This window comes from Triticum urartu, chromosome 6 (assembly GCF_003073215.2).
Source record: "Triticum urartu cultivar G1812 chromosome 6, Tu2.1, whole genome shotgun sequence".
Lineage (NCBI taxonomy): Eukaryota > Viridiplantae > Streptophyta > Magnoliopsida > Poales > Poaceae > Triticum > Triticum urartu.
The window spans coordinates 499,700,510-499,728,361 of record NC_053027.1 but is presented as its reverse complement, the minus strand read 5'-3'; the positions used below and the strand labels follow the sequence as shown (position 1 = coordinate 499,728,361).

Sequence of the window (27,852 nt, the reverse complement as noted above, 5' to 3'; positions counted from 1 at the left end):
AACGCCACCACCAACATTTTCCCTTTGAAGTGTCTATCTCATGGCATTACATTTGCAAAGTCTTCGCATTTTGTTTGTCTTCAATGGTTAAAAGTTCTCCTGTTTATCTTCAACTTACTGATTTGGTTTCTGTCCTCTACAGCATTCACTTATAGCTATGGCTTCTTGCTGAATCTTTCAAACTAAGTGAATGTGATCGGACCCTAACCCCTCTATGCTTCTTTCCTAAGTCTATCTATCCAAATCATATGCATTCTATTGACACTGTCAAAATGTCTTCTCTGCATCCTCAGCAGAACACACAGAGACAAACATTAATCCATTTTCAATGCTAAATCCTTTCACCTGAAACCCGGAGAAGTGGGAACGACCACCCGACAATCCAGGCGTGCGTGGGAACATGGAACAACCTCCTATGTGTTGCATGATAGCCACGTGTCCTTCAGATGTGAATCACCAGGGGCACCTGTGTAATAACACTGTGCCGTCCCTATCCTTATAAATACACGCCTCACCACAGTCATTATCCCTTCTTCCACTCTCGCACAAACCCTAGCGCCACCGCTAGCCCTCGACGACGCCGGCGACGAAGCGCTTGGCTGCCGCGGCCTCACCGATGCCGTCTTCACGCCGACCGTGGACATCGTCTTCTCCGCCGTCGCCGTAGGTGTCCTCCTCGCCAAGTTAGGGCATGGAAGATTCGAACTTCTCGGCCTCCTCTTCCACTCCGTCTAGCAGTTCTTCATGTGGTAAATAAAACCTCCTTTTTATGGCCCCTTTGATCCTATAGATTCATCATTTTCTACCACAAGCAGTTTCTATTCACACAAGTTGAATCTATTTCATACTGCATCTCATAATATGCCTAGTATGTTCACTTATGCTTCACAAAGTAGTTAGATTCCTCACTTGTACTTATTCGTGGATTCGTACAAATCTGGAACCAACTCTCTATCTATGAGTGAATGTCTTCGCAATATGAGGTCAATGTCTTCTAAACTGATTTATCTTCAAAATCTTCTGAGAATGCATATGACCTCTTCCCCTTCCCTCGCACCTTAATGTTGTCACAGGTACATGTCCGTGGGAGAATCTCTTGGTTCTCATAGTCTGCATTCATTTGCAGAATTCTTACAGCATCATAGAAATTCTCCTGAAGCCAGTTCTTGTCTGACCAATAGACGGAAGACTTTGACAGCTTTGAAGCCTTTCAGTTTAAACTTCATGGCACCAGAGAAATCTGCAAGGAAGGGTGGCAGACAGCGTCGTGGCAACACCTCAAGAGATTTGCCTCCTGACCTCTATGAGTTGTACAAGACAGATCCAGAGGAGGACTACAATCAGCGAAAAACTCGAATCCAATGGATTCGAAGATATTGGGCAGAACAGTGGTTCAAGTACAGGTTCATGACCCAGGAGTATGCTGAGAAGAATGCCATCAAACGACCATGGGGAGACATTCTATACAGAAATCTTCAACCCAGGTCCAGAGCTGAAGCCATTGAACAAGGCTTCTATCCTTGCATGGTCCGTGGACCACAGCCTGCAGATGCAGACCCATCTTCATTATTGTGGTGCCGCGACGATAATCTGTTCAACCGCAACTTCCAATTTGCCAAGAATTCGGACAAAGAAAACAAGAAGTCACGGGGATTAGACTTCAATCCAGGCCCCTCTGCTCCTCGTACCGATGGCACACGCAAAGCTGAACCCAATCTTGTTGGGCCCTTGTACAACCTAGAAGGTCTCATCACTCATATCATGGTTCAAGGGACAGCCATGGATGAGCCTGCAGACGACACTGATTCTGACGAAGCGCCTGCACCACCGAAGCCAAAGAAGCTGAAGAAACCTCAAGCTTCAAAGCCTTCCCCAGCACCAAAGGCCTCACGAGCGAAGCCTCTGGCCACTGCACCTCCTGAACACAGTGTCCAGTCTGAAGATTTGTCACGCATCTCCAAGCCCTCCAAAGTGAAGATGCCCTTGCAACCCACTAGCCAAGAACTGACCGCTGCTGCTATTCTGCGCAATGACGCCATTGATCTGTCCAGCGACGACAATCTTGGCGATGATGCTCTTGAGCAGCTGATCAAGAGCAAGCAAGAGGCAGAAATCTTCAATGACCTTCCTCTCTTTGATGTTGAAATCATCAACACATTCATTGATGAGTGGGTTGACAGCCCAAATGTCAGCTTTGATGATCTTCAGCTTCCGATTGGCCTAAGCGTCGCCTTCCATGGAGCCATTGCTGCTGAGCTGGCTCTAGCTCAGAAGATTGTTGAACTGAAGCATAAGATCGATTATGAAAAGGCTCGGTTCAAGAAGCACATGGCCAAGCTCAACATTGAAGACATTCAGAACTTCCAGACCATAATGCATGAGCTTAAGGAAGCTTTCCGAACCGAACGCGAAGAAGCCAAGGGTTCTCGTGAGCGCATGAAGGATCTTGCCGCTAAATGTGTCCAAGGATACAATGAGGCTGAAAAGCGCAAGGCCTTGGGGCGACCAGGGATCGACCCCCGAATGGCGGCCAAGAAGAAGAAGAAGCCAGTTGTGGCAGAACCTGAAGCACCAAGGCAGGAAGTACATCCAATTGTCTTCCCAGCTAGTATGACAGGCTCGAAGCCTAAGGTCCCCACAGTGACTTCTGAACTGAAGAAAACAAGGGCTGCTGAAGCTGAAGCCAGAAAACGCAAAACCAAGGGCACTACTGATGATGCTCCTCCAACTAAGAAATGCAAAACCAAGAAGAGAGATCGGGCTGCTCCCACAGAGCCCCTTAATGTCGAGCCAATCTCAGTGGCTCTTCCTGAGTCTGAACATCGAGAGCGCCAGTTGATAGTTCATGAGCCTGCTTCCACAGAGGCTCCTAAAGCTGAAGACAGTCCAGCTGTTGACCCCATCGCAGCTGAAGACATTGGTCCTCGTGGCAATGTTGAAGATGATGAAGTCCTTCCTTGGATCGAGAACCAGTTGGTATCATCGCCTGTGCTCACGCACAGCGAACTCATCAGCATTGGTCGTCCTCTGACGCCAACTGCTCAGGATGCATCGTGGGCTGATCACCCACAGCGACAACACACTCCAAGCTCTCCCCAACCACAAGCTACCCACCAGTGCAAGATGACGATGACTTTGAGGCCCAGCACACTCCATCTCCACAAGCGTCGCCAGCATTACGCAGGCTTCGCAAAGGACCAAGGCCCCAAGTCACTCCCACTATGCACGTGTCTGAATCCGAAGCCAAAATGGCTGAAGATATTCCGGCTGCATCAGCCGATGAAGAAGAAGCACCAAGAGTTGCAAGAGTTGCTACACCCCCGTCCCACCAAGATGTTGTTCTCGAGAAGAACGTGTCCGACCCTCCAGCTCCTGAAGTGGAGGTTAACAACCCTGAGGCAGCCACCAACATCACCGTTGAAGCCAATGACGTCGTCATGGCTGACGCTAATACGGTGCCTGAAGCTACTGCGGTGCCAGAAGTCCAAGCATTTGAAGCCACTGCAGCACCCGAAGTTAATGCTGAAGCACCTGAAACCAATGTGGCCCCTGAAGTCCCTGAAGACAATGCCAATGCTCCTGTTCCCCCTCCAAGACCTCATACAATTGAGTTGGCATTTGATCATGGTCAGCCTGTTATGGTCCGGTGGCCCGTTCTGGTTCCTCCACCTGCTGTGGGTCCATAATTTGAGTATCATGTCGAGCACAGACCTCAAGTCCAAAAGCCCAAGCCAAGACTTCCACGATTCCCAGGCACTGCCACCTCACCTGGGGTCTTCAATGTGAATGGCTTCGTGGCACATAATACCTTCTTCAACAGCTCCAAGAACCCTTATACCAGACCTCGCATTTCCTCAGATCGGTTCTGGAGCTATCATCAGCGCGGCTACTATTCCTGCATCCTATACAATCAAGGGCGCATATTTCCATATATGCGCCTAGACTCTGAAGCTATAGTTGGCCTGCCCTGCCTTGAAGAAGCGTTAGATTGCTTCAGAGATGCTGGTCTGTTGCAGTTTGTCACAGATAAGGAGCACTGGAATGAAGAGCTTCTGCTACAGTTCTATGCAACTCTCCACATTCGAGGAGCTCACAGGCCTGCCCACTCCTGGTGAATACTATGAACCAGGTTGTCAACAACACCAAAATGCCTTAGAAAGCATCTTTCAGAAGCCAAAACCCAACATGAGTCAAATGCTGAGCATGATGAAGTCTTTGCCTCACGACGCTGAATACCCATCTGAGTTCTTTGTTGAAGACCTAGAGTACCTGCCTCGCACCATTTACCATATCATCAGGAAGACTCTATGGCCTGTCAAAGGACATTCATCTGCAGTGAAGCTTGAAGGAGCAATGAAGACTTTGGTTTTCTATATCTTCAATGGCATCAGCTTCAATGCTCAAGACTTCTTCATCAGGCAGTTGGCTGCATCTAGCTCCGACATCTTTGGGTTAAAATTCTATGCTTCAAATGCGTCTTATCAAGCGTCACTCTACCTTCAACTATCAGCCGTCTGCGCGCAATCATCTCATATTCTTGCCAGAGGTTGATCTGTCAGTTGAAGCTATTTACCCAGAGCCGGCTAAGGATCCCATTTATCTTCACAATGTTGATCACCAAAGCTTCACCCAGCCTATTGAAGGAGTTCTAGCAGTTTCTCGTGTTTATCCTCTTGCTGGTAACACACGTGCCCCTCGCGCTCAGACTGACGCAACTAGTAGCACCATTGCGCAAAGGCCTCGAAGACGGTCTCGTGTCCTAAATGACTGAGAGCTTCTCGTTGCGCTGCATCAGAAACAGGACAAACATCACGACTGGCTTAAGCGTCAGATGCAAAGCCTCTTGGTGGATGTCAACCGCATTCACAATCTTGCCACCAAGAATGCCTTTGTCACTCATGAAACCTGTCGGAGGTCGTGGAAGAGTTTGACCCTACTTAGTGCTGAAGCTGATCTGCAAGACGATGGCTTCACCGAACGGTTCAAGTTTGACTCAACTCCACCCAGAAATGCTCACTTGCGTCGGACTCCCTCACTTGAAGACTCTGACTACTCGTCCTCAGCTGCGGCCGTAAATGCCAGAGTCGTCGATGACCAAGATGATGCAACTTCACCTCCTCCAACTTCAGCGCGTGTCGACACTGCACCAAGTTCCTCTGCACCACCGGATCTCAACGACGACCCTGCTGCCTCGCCTGCACCTCATGGGAATGAGTAGGTGCTCTATGTCTTCAAACCTTTTTGGTCCTCACTGACAAAAGGGGGAGAAGCATATGAGTTGATAGTCTTCAAGTGGGTCAATATGGGTGGTTGATTTATTTTTTTGCTACTTTTGCCAAGTGCTTACAACTCTCGTTTTCGATACATTTGGTTCTTTGAGTTGTAACACTTAAACTCGATGGTCGTCTGCTACTTATTTGCTATTCTGTGATGCGATGATAAATCCCGCATGTGTGATGATAAATTCCGCACTTAGATCATTTTGCAGACGTCCATTTATCATTATGCATGTCATTATCTTCGTTAAATCATATCTTTCATGATGAATTTTCATCATAGGCTGAAGAGGATCTCCACAAGTATAACCTGCCATGTGCATTTGCATTCCAAAAGCAAATTACTAATATGCACATCTTCAGGGGGATCCCTTACAACTTATGAAGACAATACCCTATCCTTTACAATTTCACATATTTTATTCCCCGTTAAAGACTTCAACTAGTTTGTCATCAATCACCAAAAAGGAGGAGATTGTAAGTGCATCTAGTGCCACCCCTAGTTGGTTTTGGAGTATTGACGACAAACCTGGTTGAGGGACTAATGTGTTTGTGAGAATTGCAGGATAACACAGGTAGAAGTCCCTCATTGATTCGGTTTTCCTATCGGAGATGACCCCTAAAAATGTATGAAGACATTGAAGTCAAAGGTGGGATGTGAAGACATTCACATTGAAGACTATGACAAGAGAAGACAACGTGTGAAGACTATGGAGCGCGAAGACTTAGTTGTTTCATCGTTCTTTTTCTTCTTTGTTGAGTCATAGGAACCGCCGTACTGTTAAGTGGGGTCCAAGTGAACCAGTCAGAATGACAGAAGTGATGCTTAACCAAAATCATATGTCTTCGAGCGAAGACAATGAGAGCAAATCTTATCCAGCGCTGGGTAAGTCAGCTTTGCTTGTAGCTCAAGTAAAGTTGCCGTGTATGTTTGAAATCTAACCGTTGGAACACGTGTCAGTTCCTTAGTGACCCAGGGTCATTTCGGACAAATCAGGTCGGGTTGCCTAGTGGCTATAAATAGCCCACCCCTACAACCATAAACGGTTGGCTGCTCAGAGTTAGTACACGGCTTTTGTCGTTTGAGAGCAACCCACCTCGAAGCCTTTGAGAGAGAATTCCTTGCGAGGATAAAGCCCTAAACACCCAGAGCCAAAGAGTGTTAGGCATCACTTAATTCTTCCTGTCTGTGTGATCTGAAGACGTACTACACTTGAGGACTGTGAATCCTCCAGCCGGTTAGGCGTCGCGTTCTGAGCATCCAAGAGTCATTGTGGATCGCCAGTGAACAAAGTCTGTGAAGGTTTGGAAGTCTAACTTGAAGACTTACCAGAGTGATTGGGCGAGGACTGGCTGTCCTTAGCTCAAGGGGAATAAGGTGAAGACGTGGTCTTCTGAGTTGAATCTCAGCCTCCCTAACCAGACGTACAGTTGTCACAGCAACTGGAACTGGTCCAACAAATCATTGTCTTCAACAAGTCACTGGTTTCATTCTTCCCATCCCTTTACTTACTGTTGGTCCTGGTGAAGTCATTGTATGATTGCATTATCTTTTGTCTTCACTGAGTGACTTCTTGTTCTGATTGGCTTCACACTATCTTCCTACCTGATCTATACTGCCTAGTTGCTATTAGTCATTGTGCTTTCACTTTATTGAATACTTGACTATGGCTTGCTTAGTGTAGTCTACCTTCCGCTGCATGGTAATAGGTTTATTTCTATCATTTGTCTTCGAAACTTCCATGTTTTGAAGACTTTCATAAAAATCGCCTATTCACCCCTCTCTAGTCGATCACTAGCACTTTCACCACTGCCATGGAAATCCGAGGACAAGATCTCTCCTTCATCACCACCATCATCTTCTTCACCACCAAAAGAGAACTGAGTGTTGGGTATGGGCACTCCCCTTGGCTTCCGCCAAGCTTGGGGGAGGTGCCTCGGTATCGTATCACCACACTATCTTTTTGCTTTTACTTATTTTAGTTCGATATTTTTGCTTTAGATGAATAAAAGTTTAGTTCGATCCTTTCTTCTTTGAGAGTTTGCTTAGTGATCTATCCTTGTAATCATGTGCAAGTTATATAATAAAGTTAGTTTGAGTTTTTGCTTTCTTTTCTTTCATGTTGCAAATTAAAGAAAAGAAATAAGAAATAAAAGGAGAAAGGAAATAAATAAGAGAAAGGGAAGAAATAAAGGAAATATCATGTGCTAATCCTATGGTAGGTGATGACACCACATAAGGAAAAGTGTATGTAGAAAATTTTATTAGAGATTGACAAACATAGCATTAGTCAACGATGCAACTCATAAAAGAATTAATAAGGGAAGAGAAGATTCACATATAAATATACCATCCTAGAAATCTTTTGTGATTGTGAGCCCTCATCAAAATATTATATGCCAAAATTGTTGACGTTGGACAAGGAAGACAACGTACTGGTTTATGTTTGTTTATATTCACATAGAAGTCATATTGTCATAGATCCTTTAACATGTGGTGCTTGCCACCTATCTTTGCTAGCCAAAAATTCCGCACTAAGTAGAGATACTACTTGTGCATCCAAAAACCCTTAAACCCAAATCTTATTTTCAAGTGTCCACCATACCTACCTAGGGATTGAGCAAGATCCCTCAAGTAAGTTGTCATCGGTGCGAAAAGGCAATAAAAATTGCTTCTAGAAGTGTGAGATCATTTAGTGTGAGAGAAAATTGAGTGTTGCACGAACTTTTGATGGGGAAGATTAAATGCGACAGACTGCATAATAAAGGTCGCTATCACAAGGGGCAATGTAACGTGACGTTCTTTTGCACTAAGGGGTTGAGCATACAAATAAATAAGCGCATGGCAACATATGCTTCCCTATGCGAAGGGACTATCTTTTACTTTTATGTATTTACTTTTATGCAAAGAGTCAAAGTTTTCCTTCTATTCCTTTTTATTTTTCTCCTTTGACAAGCATCATGTGGGGAGGAAAGATCTAGGCACGTATGACCAGTTGAATGTAGATAGCATGATTTATTATTGTTGACATCACCCTTGAGGTGAATACGTTGGGAGGCGAAACTATAAGTTTCTATCTTTCTATGTGTCCGGTTGAAACGTTTTGCTCATGTGTACACGGTGAGTGTTAGCAATCATAAAAGACTATGTGATGGTTGAGTATGTGGACTTGCCTAAAGGCTCCGATACGTGACCCTTCCTAAAAATATGATGAATCGCAAAGTTGACTAAGAACATAGCTTGTTGGTTTTAATAGAGTTTTTGCTTCATAGTTTGATTGTGTGATGAATTGTTACTTATTCATGAGAAGTATACGATAAAAGTTCTTTTTTCGAGAGTACGACAACGGCGTACCATATTTTTTATAGAAGATAGAAAAATTTTTACAAGAGACTACCTCTCGCGGCGAACAGCAAGAGTAGTACGAACACCACACCCGAGCTAATCCGAGGAAAAGCCTCCACACACACTATAAACACAACACAAAGGAGCCTGCCCTCAACAGAGAAAAGGCCGCGTCTCGACCAACACCGATCACCTCGAAGAGCAGTAACTTCAATTGGACTTCCCTTGCCGACGCACCAACCACTCTTGATTGCCGAACGGAGGTGGCAAGTGGATGGCGAGACTCGGTTGGCCCTGAGAAAGCCACCGTCTTGGACACACCGGCATCGGCGTACTTTGTGCCCAAGAACCTCTACTCGGACCAGCGGCACACATCGAAGAGCCGCAGCATAGAATCTCCAAGCCATGTCTCCAAATACACGATGCTCCCAACAGAGGAACGATGCCAAGACGCCGCCATCGCCGGTCCAAGACCAAGGCTTTCTCCCGGAGACAGTAACCCAAACAAAAAGGGGAGATGCCGATGCACCTAAGCGACGCCTTCAAGAAGAAAAACGACACCCATAGGCGTCGTCGCCGCAAGCACCGACCAAAGACGAGCAGGATTTTCATCCGTAACACCGCCTGCCTCCCACTTCTTGGGAAGAATTGAGACTACATCGTCTGTGATGGGCCACATCGCCGCCGCATCACCTCGCCATCGTGTCATAGCATGGAAGAACACCGACACCCTGCACGCCGAGGCCACACAGTCCATCTTCCACCTCCCGCACAACCGCGGAAAAACAACTCCAACTCGCCAATCCAGCACGGCCAGGAACCACAGGCACAGCAAGCAGCGGCAAGTCACACCACTCCTGGCAAACCACCCCACATCGGGCACGACCCCGGGGCTCGCGAACAAAGAGCCACCTTGACGCGCATCCAGGACAGGGACGCGCGCACCACCACGATGCTCCCTGCAGCGAGCCGCTGGATCGGGCCCAGGAAACCAAGATCCAGCCCGCGCCACCGCCGCCCACTCGCACGGTGCCACCGGCAGCTTCTTCGCCAGCGTCCGCAGGAAGCAGACCATGCACCTCAACCACCGCAGCAGTCCCCGTCCGCCGCTTGCGCAACCACTCCTGGCCGAGATCCACCGCCACCATGGCTAAGGGCGCGCAGCTCCTCCTGCATCCACCAGGCACCAAGAAGACCGCGGAGCACCAACGCCTTCACCTTGATCCCGCGACCGTGTTCCGCCTCGCCATACGACTCCTCGCCGCGCGCCGCCTCACGGGAAAAGCCCCACAGCGCCGCCCCCTTGACGCCGCTCCCCCACGCGAGGGAGGCCCGTCGGGGTGCGCGACCTCGCCCGCCGCCTTCGACGGCCGGGCGCCGCCACCGCCGCCGATGCCGGCGGCGGCAGTGGCCAGGGGAGCACGGCGAAGAGGGCTCACGGGGCTAGGGATTTCGCCTCCGGAGCCGCCCGCGCGAGCAGCTCGGGAGGAAGGGGGATCTGGGGCCTACCGCCGAGTGGTGCTTCGAAGTTGGATTCCCGTATATGATAAAAGTTCTATGATAAAAGTCTTCTGTTTAATTTTATTGCTATTATAATAATCAACTTGATGCTTCTATGTCCGTATTTTGTTTTTATCGACATCTCTCTCTCAAAGCATGTGGACATGTTTTTCGATTTTGGTTTTCGCTTAAGGACAAGCGAGGTCTAAGCTTGGGGTAGTTGATACATCCATTTTGCATCATGTTTTCTTACTATTATTTATAATGTTTTTATCCATAATAATACTTTTTGGAGTAATTCTAAAGCCTTTTCTCTCATAATATGCAGGGTATACACAAAGAGGGAGAATCACGACAGCTGGAAATCTGGACCTGGAAAAGCTACGTCACGCTACCTATTCTGCACAACTCCAAATAAGCTGAAACTTCATGGAGAACTTTTATGGAATATTTAAGAATTATTGGAGCAAATAACTACCAGAGGGGCCCCACCAAGTGGGTACAACCCACCAGGGCACGCCAGGGAGGCGTGCCCTGGTGGTTTGTGCTCACCAGGCCCACCTCCAGTGCCCATCTTCTGGTATATAAGTCATTCTTAACTAGAAAAAATAGAGAGAGGAATTTCAGGACGGAACGCCGCCGCCTCGAGGCGGAACTTGGGCAGGAGCACTTTTGCCCTCGGTGGAGCGATTCCGCTGGGGACCCCCCCCCCCCGGAGGGGGAAATCATCTTCATCATCATCACCAACAACTCTTCCATCTTGGGGAGGTCAATCTCCATCAACATCTTCAACAACACCATCTCATCTCAAACCCTAGTTCATCTCTTGTGTTCAATCTTGTTACCAGAACTATAGATTGGTGCTTGTGGGTTACTAGTAGTGTTGATTACTATATGGTTTATTTGGTGGAAGGTTATATGTTCAGATCCAATATGCTATTTAATACTCCTCTGATCTTGAGCATGTTTATCATTTGTGATTAGTTACTTTTGTTCTTGAGGTCACGGGAGAAATCATGTTGCAAGTAATCATGTGAACTTGATATGTGTTCAATATTTTGATAGTATGTATGTTGTGATTCCCGTAGTGGTGTCATGTGAACGTCGACTACATGAAACTTCACTATATTTGGGCCTAAGGGAATGCATTGTGGAGTAGCAATTAGATTATGGGTTGCGAGAGTGACAGAAGGTTAAACCCTAGTGTATGCGCTATTCAATAAGGGACCGATTGAATCCGAAAGTTTAATGCTATGGTTAGAAAGTATTCTTAATACTTTTCTCATAGTTGCGAATGCTTGCGGGAGGGTTAATCATAAGTAGGAGGTTTTGTTCAAGTAAGAACAACACCTGAGCATCGGTCCACCCACATATCAAATTATCAAAGTAGCGAACACAAATCAAACCAACATGATGAAAGTGACTAGATGAAATTGTCGTGTACTCTCAAGAACACTTTGCTTATCATAAGAGACCGTTTTGGCCTGTCCTTTGCCTCAAAAAGATTGGGCTACCTTGCTGCACTTTTGCTACTACTATCGTTACTTGCTCGTTACAAATTATCTTGCTATCAAACTACTCAGCTACTTACAATTTCAGCACTTGCAGACATTACCTTGCTGAAAACCACTTGTGATTACCTTCTGCTCCTCATTGGGTTCGACACTCTTACTTATCAAAAAAGAGCTACAATTGATCCCCTATACTTGTGGGTCATCACTGGGTCATCGAAGACTCGATCTCCTCATACGTAGCCAACTAGGATGTTGTAACCCTAGGACCCCCTGGTATCTATATAAACCGAGGGGTAGCGCTTGTAGAAGACACACAACAATCTCAGATAGATCATATGTACTTAGTACCCAATCGGCCAATCCATTACAATAAACACAAGCAGGACGTAGAGTGTTATCTCTTCAGAGAAGCCGAACCTGGGTAAACCCTGTGTCCATGCTACCATCGTGTCTACACGCCTAGCTTCGGATCCCCTACCCCGGGATCTTTCGAATTTAGCTCCGTCAAATCTTAAAGAGCACATGATTTCACATTTTAGTGTTTAGAGAAGCGTTGTTTGATGCTATGGTGTCGATCATAATGCATGCAAAAAACAAAACAAAAGCCATACTTTAGCTCAAAGTCAGACATGTGACTTGCTCGATAACTAATCCAACAAAAAAGTGGGACGCAAGTTGACGTCGATCTATCAAGCCACATAACACATTTCCATTAAAAGTGTTGTCGAAGAGATATGGGCGATTCCAAAGAACAAATGTAATGTGCCTTCATATATGGGCCGGCATAGATGAAACTTCGTAGTAATTTTGCCTACTAGGCAATTTGTGCAGCCCACATGTCCCGCATTATAATGTGGCACCAAAGGCCATTGATCTAATAATTACAAAACTCTGCCACCAAATACATAGAAAACGTTAGTGAAAACAAAAAACAGCCCAATTAATGAGAGTAACATTGGTCATGATAATGTGAACTTGTGTTGGATTCTTGTGATATGTCATAGTGGGGGTAGGTGGGGGTACACAATTGTGGTGATTTTAGAACCTCACCTAGTCCATGAATAATCGAGGAAAAGCTAAAAAAAACACAAAAAACAAAACAAAGTGGCGTAACGTAAACCTTGTTTGTCATGATATCTATGATCATGCATGCAAAAAGACAAAAACAAAAGTCATACTCTAACTTGAAGCCAGATGTATGACGTGCCAGATAAGTGCTTCAGCGAAAAAGTGAGACACAAGTTGATGCCAGTCTGTCGAGCCACATAACACCCGTCTATTAAAAGTGCTCCCGGAAAAGATGCGAGTTAACCCAAATCTGGCGTGTCTTCATTACGTATGAACACGATCTAAACTCCGCTATAGTTACCTTGATCTAGGCTAGTCACACGTAGCGACGGTTTGTGCAGCCCACATATCTCGCATCATAAATGTGTGCCACGAAACTCTCATGCCACCAATATGTATAGTAGATTAATGAGAATAAAATAGCTCAAATAAATAAATAATCAACGCGGATCATAGTAATGTGATTCTGTGTTATGTTGACACCAAATGTAATAGATTTGTTGGGTTTTTTACCTTCTAACACAGGATGGTTTTTCCTGTGTAGTAGCCATTTTTTTCCTTCCACCACAGCAAAAACCATCATGCACGTAACATAGAGGAGCCATTTCCGGTTACAGAGAAATGTGGGCGGCGCGAGGGGTAACCCTAACAACGTGCCTTAATCGCTATAAATCCATGCCAAAAATCACCAGATCGACAGGCGTCCAGGTGTCTCGTGTGACGAGTGGACGGCCCAGATCTGCGGCGGCCGGCCCCTGCTCCTCTTTTTATGCCCCTGCCCCGCTGCTCCTTCCCCAAAACCCCTCTCCCCACCATCCAGTCTCTCTCCAAATCTCGGGACAGAAAGGCCGCCGTACCGAATCAGAGATTGACAGCGGCGGGGCGGGAGCCCGCGAGCCAGCAAGCGCGGCGCGAATCCGGCCCCGGCGAGATGCTCGGCAAGCGGCAGCGGAGCATGCTGATGCGCCGGACGACCAGCCTGGCGTCCATGCCGTCGGTGCCCAAGCAGGTGCGCCAGGGCAGCGGCGGCGGCGACGACGACGACAAGGACAGGCAGGCGCGCGCGCGGCCGTCCTCCTCCGTATCGGCCGGCGCGGTGGGGACGGGCGGCGGCGCCGGCGGTGGCTACCCCTCTCCCGGGCGGGACGCCTTCGCCGGGCTGATGATCACCGCGGCGTTCCTGTCCGCCTGCGGCTTCTGCGCCAAGCCCCTCGGCCCCGGCGAGGACACCTACATCTACAGGTACCGCCGGCGTCCCTGCTTTCCCATTCTCTGCTCGGAAATGTCCGGTGAAATCCTCGTGTTTCGCCCATGGGTTCCATTTTTCTTTTGTCCCTTTTCGGTGGCATGCTGGCGATTTTTGGCCAGGCGCCGATCAATCTCATCTCTCGTGTTGCTTTGCGGTGCGAATTCCGCGCCGCTCGCTCGTTTTCCACGTCAGGGTTGCACTGCACCTAGATCGAATCTTCTTATCATGTTGCCGGCAGCCTACGATTCTGCGGACATGCTTGCTTAGATGCGAAATTCCGTGACGATGCAAGGGGGTTATTCATGATCCATTTTCAATTATGAAAATCTAGTGCTAATTATTCGGAATTCCATCTGTTTATTAATTTAGGCGGGTACTGATTTGACGAGCCTCGTTCATTAGAAAGGTAATGCTGATTCCACGCTAGTACAAGCAGAAGCAGTCCATCAATTCTTAATTAGTTCATAGTATGATTATGAATCTTATTCCCTCCTGTATTTCTTTTCAGAATATGCCGATGAGAACCTTTTCTCTCGGCATATTATTTGTTGCCGATACATTATTGGCTTGCTCTACCATGTTAATTAATACTACCAGTACTTGGTGTATGTATTTGCTTATCAGACATGTACTGTTGATGCATGTGTGCTCATAGCTTTTTTTTATAAAAAAATCCCTGTTTAATTTTGGTCCCTGAATCATGTATGAACTGTCATGTCCCAAAATATAAAATTATTGGGATGCATTTAGGTTCAGTTTACTTGTCAAGAGTCAAGGCTGCATACTGTGCTCCCCTAAGCAACCCATTAAAGAATATTAACCGGCCAATCATATGAGTTGTTGTCTGATTATCATACCATAAACTTGGTCACTTGTACCATCTAACTCCAGTATTTCTTTAATTGTCACAATCTGTCATCGACCACATAGACTTAACCAAATACTAAAAAAGATGCATGGTTTCTTTACTGCAATAAAAGAAGGTTTAAAATTATTCCCTGAAGGTGTCTGTGACATTGTGACATGATGGATTGATGCTGAATTCCCTTGTCTGTCTATGTCGTGCAGGGGCGAGGTGGCATTCTGCAGCCAGGAGTGCAGGGAGCATCAGATCGCGAAGGACGAGCTCATGGAACAGAACTGCACCATCACATCCATCCGGGAGGCCCCGTCGGACCAGTCTGGCAGCGGCGGCGGCTCCGGCGGCGCCGGGGACGCCGTCGCCGCCGCATAGTCGGGCGGCCATTAGCTTATTACATATACTAGCTAGTGATGTGCCACATATATTTGGCACATGTCCACCATGTTTAAACCGCCCGTCCTTGTATACAGATCGAACTGGGTAGCGAGGAGTTGTTGTTGTTGGCGATGCGCCAGCGGTGGCCGGTGACTGAGGATGCCATGTGACACATGGAACATGGCGGTTTCCTCTCCTGCCCCAGTGGAGAACCGAACCTGGACTGCAATGCAACATCAAATTGCGTACTATCTTTTCGTAGTAATTCCTGTTTGTGCCTGGCGTTTCCGTGCATTTCTCTCGCTGCTCTGGACGAAGTTCTCTGATAAGGTGGGCAGTGGAGAAGAAGAGACAGAGAAGCAGTCAAGCGCATGCGTGCGTGTTGTTTGTTCCAGACGGTGGTCCGGTCTGCGGACGGGCGCCCGTGACCTGACCTCACCGGTCATGATGCAATCAAACCCATAGCCGGACGACCGCCGCCGCTGCAGATCAGAACGTGGGCAGCCATGGGCTGGCTACGCGAGCCTTGACCGGCCACCCGAGGATCGGGTTTCCGTGCAGCTCATTGTATATTGTTGTTCATCCCTACAAACGACACTCGATGTGTTTTCTGCACTGTTACAAACGAACGGGGATTGGGATGTGGAAATACCACTGCAACGAAGCAATACGACCCTCCAGAATCCACGGATCTGCAGGCTGTTGTCAGAAGTCGCGAGCAGCTTTTGATTCACTGGCGTAGTTGGTACCGGCAATGGTCCGTCTTCTGTCACTGCAGAGCAAACGGCCATTCCGGGACGGTAATTTAGCTACGCCGTCGAGGTCGTCGTGCGCGCCGATGAAAAGTAACACCGAGACTCAACGTGACGCGACGCGCCCGCGTGGCCTGGGGCCGGAACGGCGAGCGCGTACGCGCAAGGACAGCGTCGAGGTGGTGATGCGGCGGGGGCATCCTTTTCCGGCGCCGGCCACCCCGTGACGGCGACAACACCACCTATACGGCCGACACCCCCAACCTGCGGGCAGGCGGCTGGATCACATCATGCGGGAAACGTGTCAATACTTGGAGCAAAGGGAACCATGTGGAATGCTAGGACCCGGCTGCGTTGTGCCCAGCAAAAACGTATTCGTGTGAGTGTGCTCGATCGAATCCATTTCTTTATTTTCATTTCAAAAGGGGGTCCAGATCATTGGAAATACAAAGTATCTTAAGTGTAGTAAAAAATTACAACAAAACCTCCTGATCATACAAACGCAGACGGTAGCTACATCCACTAAAACGAGTCTCTGCTCTCCTATTGAAGATGGCCTGACCTTGATAATGATAGCCGGAATGTTTTTGTGCACATGACGCTAAAGGAACAATGCAGTCAAGGTGAGGTGCATCGGAGCCCGGAAGACCAATTAAAAAAATAAAGTGTCAGACCTGTAAGAAAAAAAAATTGTAATCTAAACTATTAACAGAAGTCAAGTCATCGGATCCCTTCTCCACCACCGGTTACTGAAACGGCAGACAGAAGGGAGGTAGATCCGCAGACTCGTTGGTGAAGCTGGGGATCAGTTTACTCTAACCGAGAGCCGAAGAACAACGGCCCGCATCCGGATCGATATTTATTGCAGTGAGAAGCAGGTCTATGAATGGATCATCATCACACATTCCACAGCTTCATCTACCATCTGACGTTCACGTACAGCTATACTATCCCAAAGCTTTTCTGTAGGAGCACCCTGAGTTTGCTGATTACACGTATACGTACCTAGCGCTCTGATCTCCTCGACGGTGGAGCCGTAGAGGTTCTACACTTGCACCACCACGTGTTATTCTTCTCTCTTTTTCTGTCACTTCATGCTGGGCTGGGTTGCAACCTTCCGGTGGTACGGGTTGCGTACGTCAGACCATCGCTTGGATGCAGGCGTAGCGTCGGCTGCTCCATGGCTTTCACCACGCCTGCCTCCTACACTAGGCGCCTGTCTCCCAAAGTCACGTTGCATACTTCACCGCCGACTGCCTGCTGCCATGGATACGTTTCTCGAAAGCAACGGACTCTATATAATATATACACACTCCATGGCCTGTAATTGTTTGTTGTTGCGGCAGTAATACGACAGCTGCAAACGCGATAGAATTAATCGGTACGGTACGGACCAGTCTACCGCCTATGCTCCAGCGTTTTTTGTGGTCAAGCCCATATATATATATTTGCACCGTGGAGTAGCTCTCATGGTTGCTTTGGTTTGCAGTCCGGGGGACAGGGACCTCCATGCCCCTTCCCTCCCATCTCGCTGCAATCGAGTTACAGCCGATCGATCAGTACAGGTATAATATTTGGTCATCTATGCAACTGCATGGAGTTTTGTCACTTGGCCAATATACAAGAAAAGCTACCGCATGGACATTTGAGGCCGGAAGGATCTGCGTCGAAGATGTCCTTGGATGTGTATGTGGGTCCAATACGAAAATCCTACACCTACGTAAAATTTACAATCTTGCTAAGTCTCAGTCAACTGCGACATCGTTAAATCTCAGTCGATGCTATATCCGTTAGGTTTTACATTAAGATCCGTGTAAATTGTACTTTTCAGTTTTTTCATTTCCTCTCTTGCGTGTTATGTCGTTTGACTGAGACTTGGTTTCATCTTGGTTGACTAAGACCTTGCCACATCCAAAAATTTATGTACATTTAACGTAACTTTTCAACTAATTCAAATTTCAGTTGGGTGGGCCCTATACCTGGCCATGGGCAGCCTGACCTGACCCAGCGTGAAAAAGCCCGGCCCGGCGCTCCTCCCAGGTCGGGCTTGGGCCTAGATATTGAGCCCGAAGGTCAGGACCGGGCCTGTCATATTTGCGAGCTAACGAAGAGGCCCGGTTTCAGGCCCGGCGAGCTTTTACATTGACGGGTCAGGCTTGGGCCTGATTTCTAGGCCCGATGCCTGGGCCGGGCTAGGCCCGGGTCTGGGATTTCTGTGTCGGGCTTGGTCAAGCCTGGCCCGAAGACCGGCCCGGCCCGAGGGATGGCCAGGTATAGTGGGCATGTTCCTGTCCTAATTCCAATCTCAATCCTCCACGTTGAATTTACGTAAAAACTGTAGTAAATCATACATAAGTCTAGCATTGCTCGGTCCAATATGCATATACGTATGCATGTACTTTTCAAGAAGCAAGGACCTCGTTAATTTTGTATTGTGATTTGTCGCCGTAACATCCAAAGGAACAGTTTGGGTGGGCGTACAAATCATCGGGGACACTGATTAGTACAAAGGCAGGATTGCAATCTGCTATGGATTTATTAATTTTGATTGGGCAATTGCCTGTGTTATTGTTCATACGGTTTGGTTTTATGTAGCTTCTGAAGTAACCGGTTCCAGGAGTAATGATCGTTGTTTAACTAAGAAGATATTCGTGCGTATTCGTGCTTCGTTGCATCTATAGTTTGCCCTTTAATTCTTCCGGCTCAAGAGGCATATGCGTTTTCTATGGCACTCTGGTGTGCTGCCCCCCTTAATCAAACAGAAAGTCCCGATCATTCCAGTTCGCGTGGTTAGTTTTTAATCGGTTTCCCGGTGTTTAAACCAGTTTAAGTATTCAGCGGAGTACAGTACTTCCTGGTAGAAGACTAGAAGTTGAGACAAGCTTATCGCCCAACCGGAACATGCGATGAGGAGCCGTGGAGTACAGTACTCCCTAGTACTGTACTACGCTTTAGGCATGGCGTCATCTGGAACATGTAAAGCATGTATGCGTGCGTGCACCGCTGGGGAGAAGAAAGTGTGATGCCAGAGATGAAGGACACCGACGCATGCAAAGGTGCCGGGGCAGGAAAAGGCGAAGATCCAGGTGTCTTTGCCACGGCGAGCAAATGAACAATCGTCATCTCTTTCGCGCGCGCGCGGCTCTCGTGCCAATGCCAGTGCCAGGTGCCGCTCCCGCCGCGCCGCTGTCCCGCCACGTCGCCGAGGCTCCGTCGGCGCCTCCGCCCTCGTGTCTAAAGCGTCCGCGTGTACAAGCTGGTAGTCCGTCCATCTCATGCACCCTTGGAACTGGTAGCCGGTGGCTTGCTGATGCCATGTTACGCATGGTTAATTCCTTTCCTGGCCCGGTGGATATAGTCTGTGTCGATTGCACCGTCGAATCGCACATGTTGCCATTCGCTCTGCTCAGTATGGCACCTTCGTTTTTTCCTTGCTTCTCGCCCTTGACCGACAGATAAGCCATGAGAGCTCTCTCCCGAGCTTGTGCTGCAGATAACCTAGCCTGATAAGCGGCCGGGGCGTTCCGAGCCATTTGACAATGGGCCTCGCCTCGGGGAGCGGACACATGCATGCATGTCGTTCCTTCACATTGTAGACGTCGGCGTGGTCCAGTCCTGGGGTGCGGCGTTCACCCGTGACCTCATCGGCCTCGGTCGGCGCAATCAATCCGTGGCGAGTAAATTGCATAGAAGTATCATAATTGGGGCATTGAAAGCAGATTGGTACCAAGTTTGGTAATTTTTATGTGTCAGTCCCAAGCCTGGGGCTAGACGTTATAAAAAGGTCTAAATCGCGTATGAACGCGTATTTACGGTGTATCTGATCGGCGGGGCCCGCATGTCAGCTGCCGATGTGGCATTCTTTTTGCAGAAAGCCCCTTGCTTCGCTGGCGCTACTGTTCATCGTCTCCACGCACGGCGGCGTCCGATCTAGATCGAGGGGAGGAGCCCCTCGAGTCCGAGCTCCTTCGCCTCCCGTAACCGCCGCCCCGCCCCGGCCTCCACCTCGCCTCGCCTGCTTGCAGCCGAAGCAGGGGAGGCAGCGAGACTTGGTGCAACTCCGGCGGCAGGGAGCGACGTAGGGCGCGTGAACCGACGGATCTGGACGGCGACTCACGCGGCGGAGGGCAGGAGGAGCGGCGCTGGTCCTCTGTTCATACAACAGAGAGGGAGGAAACAGGGAGGCCGCGAGGGGACCTGGTTGCCGGCGATGGCTGCTCTGGCGAGGCGCGTGGGGCGGGGTCGACAAGACGCTAGGGCGGAGGCGACTGGAAGGAGGAGCCCGGGCACGAGTAGGCGGCGGCGTGCTGGTGAGCTCGGGAGGAGGCGCGAGGGGTCCTCGTGGCTGCTGCTGCTCGCCGGCGACGGCTGGGGGCGGGGTCGGCGAGACCCTCGGGCGGAGGCGGCCAGGAGGAGGAGCCCAGGCACGAGGAGGTGGCGGCGCTGGTGAGCGAGCTGGGGAGCTCGGGAGGAGGCGCGAGGGGTCCTCGTGGCTGCTGCTGCTCGCCGGCGACGTCTGGATCGACTGGTTTTCTGCGCGCGGGGGGTGAGGGGTGTTTATGCAAAAAAAAATGCCACGTCGGCACCCGACAGCCGGGCCCCACTGGTCAGATACACCGTCAATACGTATTTATACGTGATTTAGACCTTTTTATAACGGCTAGCTTCAGACTTGGTACTGACACGTAAAAATTATCAAACTTAGTATCAATCTGTTTCCAATGCATCAATTATGGTACTTCTGTACAATTAACTCATCCGTGGCTGATCCGCACGGGCGACCGCGGCTGCAGCCGAGGCAGATCCGACCGGCACCGGCCTACCGGTACGGTAAATTTGCTTTCGCCGTCGAGGTCCGGTGAAACGCAAAACACCAACGTGACCTGACGCGCGCGCGCCGAGGTGATGCGACGCCGCGGGTCATCGTTCTCCGGCGTGACCATACGAATTGTACTAGCCTAGGCATCCAACCTGCGGCCGGCCGGACCGGATGCCCGACGTCTCAACCGATCACAATTTATTGCATGTGAGAAGCAGCTGGCCTAGGAATGTATCAACATCACGCATTTCACAGCTTCATCTACCTGACATGCTGACGTTCACAGCTGAGCTCTGCTAGGAGTGTGATCTTCCTGAGACCCTGACGGTGGAGCTTGCACTGCCTCAAAACCGGGTTACGTTGCAACCTTTCGAAGGTACGGATGACGCACGTCGGGCGAACGGCAAGCCCGGACCGTCGACGTCTCGGATGCAAAACATAGTGTCGGGTGCTCCATGGCTTTCACGCCTGCCTCCTACGCTAGGCACTTGCCTCCCAAAGTCACGCTGCATACTTCATCATCTCTTGTCGTCTCATTCGTTAATCTTCCCCTTCTCGGAGAGAAAGGATGCAATATATTTTCTCGAAAGCAACAGACGGGCTCTTTATAGAGAATGTCCATATAATATGTGTAGTAGGACAGAGAAGCGTCATGAACTGTAATACGACGGGGACAACGCGATAAACCGGCCGCACTTAAACCCTGCCGGTGGAGCTTATACCGCCTCAGAACTGCGTTACGTTGCAACCTTCCAAAGATACGAATGACGCACGTAGGACCACCGGTGAGTCCGGACTGTCGACGTCTCGGATGCAGAGCGTACCATCGGGTGCTCCATGGTTTTCATGCCTGCCTCCTACGTTAGGCACCCGCATCCCAAAGTCACACTGCATACTTCATCATATCGTGTTGTCCCATTCTTTAATCACCCCCTTCTCGAAGAGAAATGATGCAGTATATTTTCCACGAAAACAATAGACGGACCTTTTATTGAGAATGTCCATATATAATAGGAGTAGTAGGACAAAGAAGTGCCATGAACTTTAACATGAAAGCGGCAATGCGGTCAACCGACCGCACTTAAAACCCTGATAGTGGAGCTTCTACTGTCTCAAAATCGCATTCGGGCCACCGGCGAGCCCGGAGTGTCGACGTCTAGGATGCAGAGCGTACCGTCGGGTGCTCCATGGCTTCCATGCATGCCTCCCACGCTCTGCATCTCCCAAAGTCACACTGCATACTTCATCATCTAGTGTCGTCCCATTCTTTAGTCATCCCTTTCTAGAGAGAAAGGATGCACTATATTTTTCACGAAAGCAACAGACAGACTCTTTATAGAGAATCTCCATATAATAGAAGTAGTAGGACATAGAAGCGCCATGAACTTTAACACGACAGCGGCAACGCGATAAACCGGCAGGATGGCAATCTAGCTAGCTATCACCCCCACGTCGTGTATAGACTTTTTATGTGGTCATGATGCTCTATATTCTAGCTGCAGTTGCATTTGTACTCATGGACGGTTGCTTTGGCTTGCAGTCCGGGGGACATATATTGGACCCGGCCGCCTTCTTTTCCATCTTCCACGTCTACTACTATACTAAATTATTACGACAGGTCGATCTACCGGCTTGTCATAATGATAAAATGCCGCTGAACCTGGAAGCTATCATAGGAGGTTTGTGAGTCGCTTGGGCAGGAGAAAGGTGACTCAGCTAAGAAATGGATGAATCTCTACTTTAGGTCCCATGCATGTACTCCTACTTTTTACCATTGCTTCTGGTGCATGGCGTCTATGGGTGGCATAAATTATTTAGGGCACTTGACCGGTTAGCAGGCAGGATACTGCAATCTGCTGTGGATTGATTAATTTTGATAGGTCAATTGCTTGTGTTGCTATTTATACGGTTGGCTTTATGTAGCTCAGAGCATCTCGAACACGCCGACCCTTAAACCGTCCAGACCGCGAGTTCAAACATGTTGTGCCATCTAATATGGACCTGCATCGATCTATATGTTGGTTTGGACGCACTTTCTCTTGCAAAACAGAGACAAACATGAAGGTCTTTGCGGACATTCGGACAGCAGTCACGTCCACGTCTGACCATGCCGATCCATACAAAACCCTTCTTCCTCGCCCGCGCGCGTTACTGCCCGGTGTTAGCTGCCCGCATTCATGCTGTTGTAGAGTTGCAACGCGATAGAATTAATCAGCAGAGTTCCAGTCTACCGCTATGTCGTGTTACGTTGTATATACTCCAGCTTTTTTATGGTCAAGCCCATATATTTGCACCGTAGAGTAGCTCTCATGGTTGCTTTGGTTCGCAGTCCGAGGGACAGGGACCCCCATGGCCCTTCCCTCCCATCTCGCTACAATCGAGTTACAGCCGATCAATCAATACAGGTATAATATTTGGGGGTTGAGATCCTCTGCAGTACCGTACGGTGCGAGGATGATGTATGGGACCGGATCTATACGACAGTGACTGAACTGCATGAACATCTATACAAGTGCATGGAGGTATGTCACTTGGCCAAAATAGAAAAATGTCATGGCCGGAGTGAAGACATCGACAAATCTCATGGCCAGTGTCTTTCGGTCCAAATATGCATGCTGCATGCATGTACTTATCAAGAGGCAAGGACCTCGTTAATTTTGTACTTATTGCCATGTGTCGCGGTAACGTCCAAAGGAACAGCTCGGGTGGGCGTACAAATTATTGGTGCACTGATAAGGAGTACGTACAAAGGCTGGCCTGTAAATCTGCTGTGGAATGATTCATTTTGATTGGTGAATTGCTTGTGTTGCTGTTCATACGGTTTTGGTTTAATGTAGCTTCTGAAGTACAGTAACCGGTTTCAGGTGTACTAATCTAATCGTAGTTTGACCAAGAAAATATTCGTGCCTGTGCTTCCTTGCATCATTAGGCTGCTCTTTCTTCCGGCTCAAGAGGCATACGTACTTTGTTAGCACTTTGCTAATGTGCTGCCCCCCTTAATCAAACAGAAGAAGTCCCTGTCATTCCAGTTCACGTGGTTGGTTTTTCAATCGGGTTTCCCCGGTGTTTAAACCACTACCAGTGTAAGTATTCAGAGGACTGGAAGCTATGCGTTCTAGTATTATTATTCTTTTTGAACTCAGTATGCGTTCTAGTAGTTCCTTTGCCGAGTACTCCAGTATAAATTTGGGATATGCCTGGGGTAGGTCGACTAAAAACTGATTTTGGTTTGTGTTAAAAAAAATGATTTGGGTTTCATTTACGGTTCAACGCAAAACCAACGAAGATGCTCTTCTTCAACCTTGTATCTTTCCTTTTTTCTTCTCCAAACCGCCCTAAGTACCACCAACCGAACCGGCAGCCACCACAGCCCGCAACCGGCAACGCCCCACACTAGCCCCATCGCCCCGCCCACTCCTCACTGTCACCCACCACCTGACAGCATCCTCGGGCCTCGCTTCATTCGCCCCGGTGCCGTTGTCGCTCCGCGTGGGTGCTCCTTCATTCCCAAAAGAATTGATTGGCCCAAATTTTAAATTCTTCATTTTGAGCCATGTCTAAGTAGAATCGGCGAGATTGAACCGAGGCCCATCCGAGCACCGCTAGAGGAAAACCAAACCAACCAGGACCGACGCCCTGCTAAATTGTAGGAGTATAAAATTTAGCAGGGAGCTAGTATAGTACAGTGTAGGGATTAAGGCCAACTTCAACCCACGGCCTCAATTAAACGTCCGTTTTGTCCGGATTTTGTCCGTTTGGATAGGGCATTGTGCGGCGTCCGACCGTTTTTATAGACGCGCTGGCTGTGCTCCCAACGCACGGACGCATCTGGTCCGCCACGGCTGCTGGAGCCCCTATGTATGAACTACACACATTGTAAATATTTTTTAAGCAAATAAATAAAACATTGCAAATAGTTTCACAAACAAAAAAACATAATCAAATAGTTTTACAACCCAATCAAAATTGTCTTGAATAGATCGAAAGAAAATGAACCGATACATCTATTGGTTGCCAACGTGATTTCACATGTGCTCAATCAAGTCATCCTAGAGTTGCATATGAATATGTCAATGTAGCATTTCACGATGGAATTGGACGAGTTGTTCAAACGTTGCCAGTTCTTGGTGCTCAGGCTCAATGTTTTCACCCTGAAAATCAAACAATTGGTCATAGATGTTGTCACCATGCTCATCCTTCACGATTATGTTGTGCATGATCACACAAGCAATCGTCACCTCTCAAAGCTTCTCAGTGCCCCATGTCAATGCAGAGTTTCGATTGATACCCCATCAAGATTGAAGCACACCAAAAGCACACTCCAGATCCTTCCTAGAACTCTCTTGCATTTGGGCAAATATCTGTCTCTTCTCTCCTTGCAGATTGGGTATTATCTTCACAAGAGTTAACCACTGAGGATAGACACATCAGCTAGGTAGTATCCCTTGTTGTAGTGGTAGTGATTGATCTCAAAGTTAACCTAGGGAGTGGCCTTTGCAAGCCTTGCGAACAATGGAGAACGCTGAAGCACGTTATATCATTGTGAGAACCAGCCATGCTGACGAAAGAATGGCATATCTAAAAATCTTGTGAAGCCACCGCTTTTAGTATGACAGTGGCACTTTTCACATGCCCCTTGTACTGCCCCTGCCAAGTAAATGGACAGTTCTTCCACTTACGGTGCATACAATCTATGCTACCGAGCATTCTCGGAAAGCCTCTATAGACCTTGATCTCTAACAACCATTATGTACCAGCGGCAGTAGGCTCTCTCAGGTACTCACGGCCAAACATTGCCATCATGGCCTTGCAGAAAGTATACATTGATAGGACCTATGTGGACTCACTCATGCATACGTACTCATCCACAAGATTGCCCAAAATTTCATATGCAAGCATGTGAATAGTCGTAGTGCATTTCTGGTAAGAGAAGCCAAACTTGCCAAAGGCATCCTCTTTGCACTCAAAGTATGGGTCATATGCTATCACTCCCTCCCAAATATGATTGAACACATGTCTCGTCATACGGAAGCAGCGGCGGAATTGATGTGGTGTGAAGAGCGCATAATTCTCAAAATAATCGGCATAGTGCAAGGCATGGCCTCTCCCCCTATTGCTATTCAAGGCTGGAGCATGACCCGAAATTGATCCCTTGAACCGAGGCCGCTGCCTAGCAATGTGGTCATTGACAACCAATGCATCCAGCACAAGCTTTTTATTATCCGAGGACGAATCATCCAGTGAACAAATGAAGTTGTGACAAAAAAAAATACTCTTCTCCACTATCTATGGTGCCCTTTGAACAAAGTGTCAAACACCTTATGTTGGTGCTGGAGACGCATCCGAAAAGAGCACCTCGGGCTTCCCTCACAGGCAGCAGGCAAGGTTGGCGTTGGCGGCCGGCGGTTGTGTCCCTGGTGGACGGGCCAGGGAATGACAACAGCCTGTCCACACGCTATCCGTTCCGACACAAACGCGGCTCAAATTTTAACCGAAAATGGACCAAAAGCGGGCAAAAAAAAACGTTTGTCCGTTTGCTTTCACGCGTTGGGCCGCGATTTCTATTCATTTAGCCAAGGATGAACGGCACGGACCGACGCAAAGGTGCCAGGGAAGGAAACGGCGAAAGGCCAGGTGTCTACGCCACGACGCCGTGATGCCAACAGGTTGTTGTCCAGCGCTGGCCTGGATTTGGCAGTTTGGCTCGGCGAACAAACAAACAATGGCCATCTGCTCCACGTGGGCGCGGCTCTCCTGCGACTGCCAGGTGCCGCTCCCGCCGCGCCGCTGGCCCGGCACGTCCGCGTGTACAAGCTACTACAGTACTAGTCCGTCGATCTGATGAACCCATCGAACTGGTAGCCGGGGTGTTTGTTAGTGGTGATCCCCCAGCGCCGCCACTGGCTTACGGGTGCCATGTGACGCCATGGATCAATTGCATCGTCGAATTGCACGCGTTTTCATTCGGTCTGCTGCGTATGGCACCTTCATTTTGCATTGCCGCTCGCTCATGACCGATAAGTCATGAGAGCTCCCCGTCTCTCTCTCTCTCTCGGGAGCTTGTGCTGCAGATAACCTGATAAGCGGCCGGGTCGTTGAGAGCAATGCGACAATGGGCCTTGCCTCGGGAAGCGGAGACAGATAAGGCGGCCAGCCAAGCGAGGCGCATGCATGTTGTTCCTGCGCATTCTAGACGGTGCCGAGGCGATGCGACGCGGCGGGGTATCGTTTTCCGGCGCCACCACACCAGCCGCTGGTGCTGGCCTAGGCTAGACATCCAACCTGCGGCCGGACCGGACCAGATGCACGACGTGTCAACACTATTTATTGCAGGTGAGAAGCAGCTGGCCTAGAAACGGATCATCATCACGCATTTCACAGCTTCATCTATCTGACACGCTCACGTTTACAGCCGAGCCGGACTACTACACCTACCCATCTGATCTCCCTGTCACGGTGGAGCTTCTACTACCTCAAAACAGCGTCACGTCGCGACCTTCCGACTTACTCCGATGATGCATGTCGGACCACCGTACCGGCGAGCGCGGACTGTCGACGTCTACGATGCAAAGCGTAGCGTCGGGTGTTGCATGGCTTTCACGCGTGCCTCCTACGCTAGGCACCTGCCTCCCAAAGTCAGGCTGCATACTTCATCACCTCTTGCCGCGCCATCCCATTCTATAATCCTCTCCTTCTCAGAGAGAACGGATGAGCGGACGATCTCTGCCTGACAGAGCAGTAGACGGCCGGATTTGCAGTCGGGTAGTTGTCGTGCATGTTGAGTATCGTGATTATTTGAAAAGCTAGGATATTATTCTACCTTATCTTGTACTCCAAAATAATCATATATATATATATATGCCCATGAGGCTTAAGCAATAAAACGAACTATTTCATCAATCTATCTCTCTTCCTTCTAACATAGTATCAGTTTCCGAGTTCTAAACCCTAACGGCCGCCGCTTCCGCATCCGCGCGCTGCCCCTGAGGCGGTCGGCCTCCATGACCGCCGTCGGGGGCCGCGCCGCCCGTACCTAGGGTTCGTCCGCCGGTCGTGTTGGCCGGCTGTTCAAGAAAGTCTTTTTTCCCGAT

At 48.8% G+C, this 27,852-nt stretch overlaps 1 protein-coding gene across 1 annotated transcript; it reads left to right on the top strand.

The window, feature by feature from the left end:
• Positions 1 to 13,485: 13,485 nt before the first annotated feature.
• Positions 13,486 to 15,438, top strand: LOC125512528 (FCS-Like Zinc finger 7-like). The gene is made up of 2 exons (XM_048677625.1): positions 13,486 to 13,946; positions 15,022 to 15,438. The coding sequence occupies exons 1-2, from the start codon at positions 13,636 to 13,638 to the stop codon at positions 15,185 to 15,187; spliced, it is 477 nt and encodes a 158-aa protein (XP_048533582.1). The 5' UTR covers positions 13,486 to 13,635; the 3' UTR covers positions 15,188 to 15,438.
• Positions 15,439 to 27,852: the final 12,414 nt, after the last annotated feature.

Excerpts from the sequence above, each read along its gene's own strand:
- LOC125512528 (XM_048677625.1), top strand. The coding sequence starts at position 13,636 with ATGCTCGGCAAGCGGCAGCGGAGCATGCTGATGCGCCGGACGACCAGC. Across the intron at positions 13,947-15,021 it reads GAGGACACCTACATCTACAG|GGGCGAGGTGGCATTCTGCA; the intron begins GTACCGCCGGCG and ends TATGTCGTGCAG.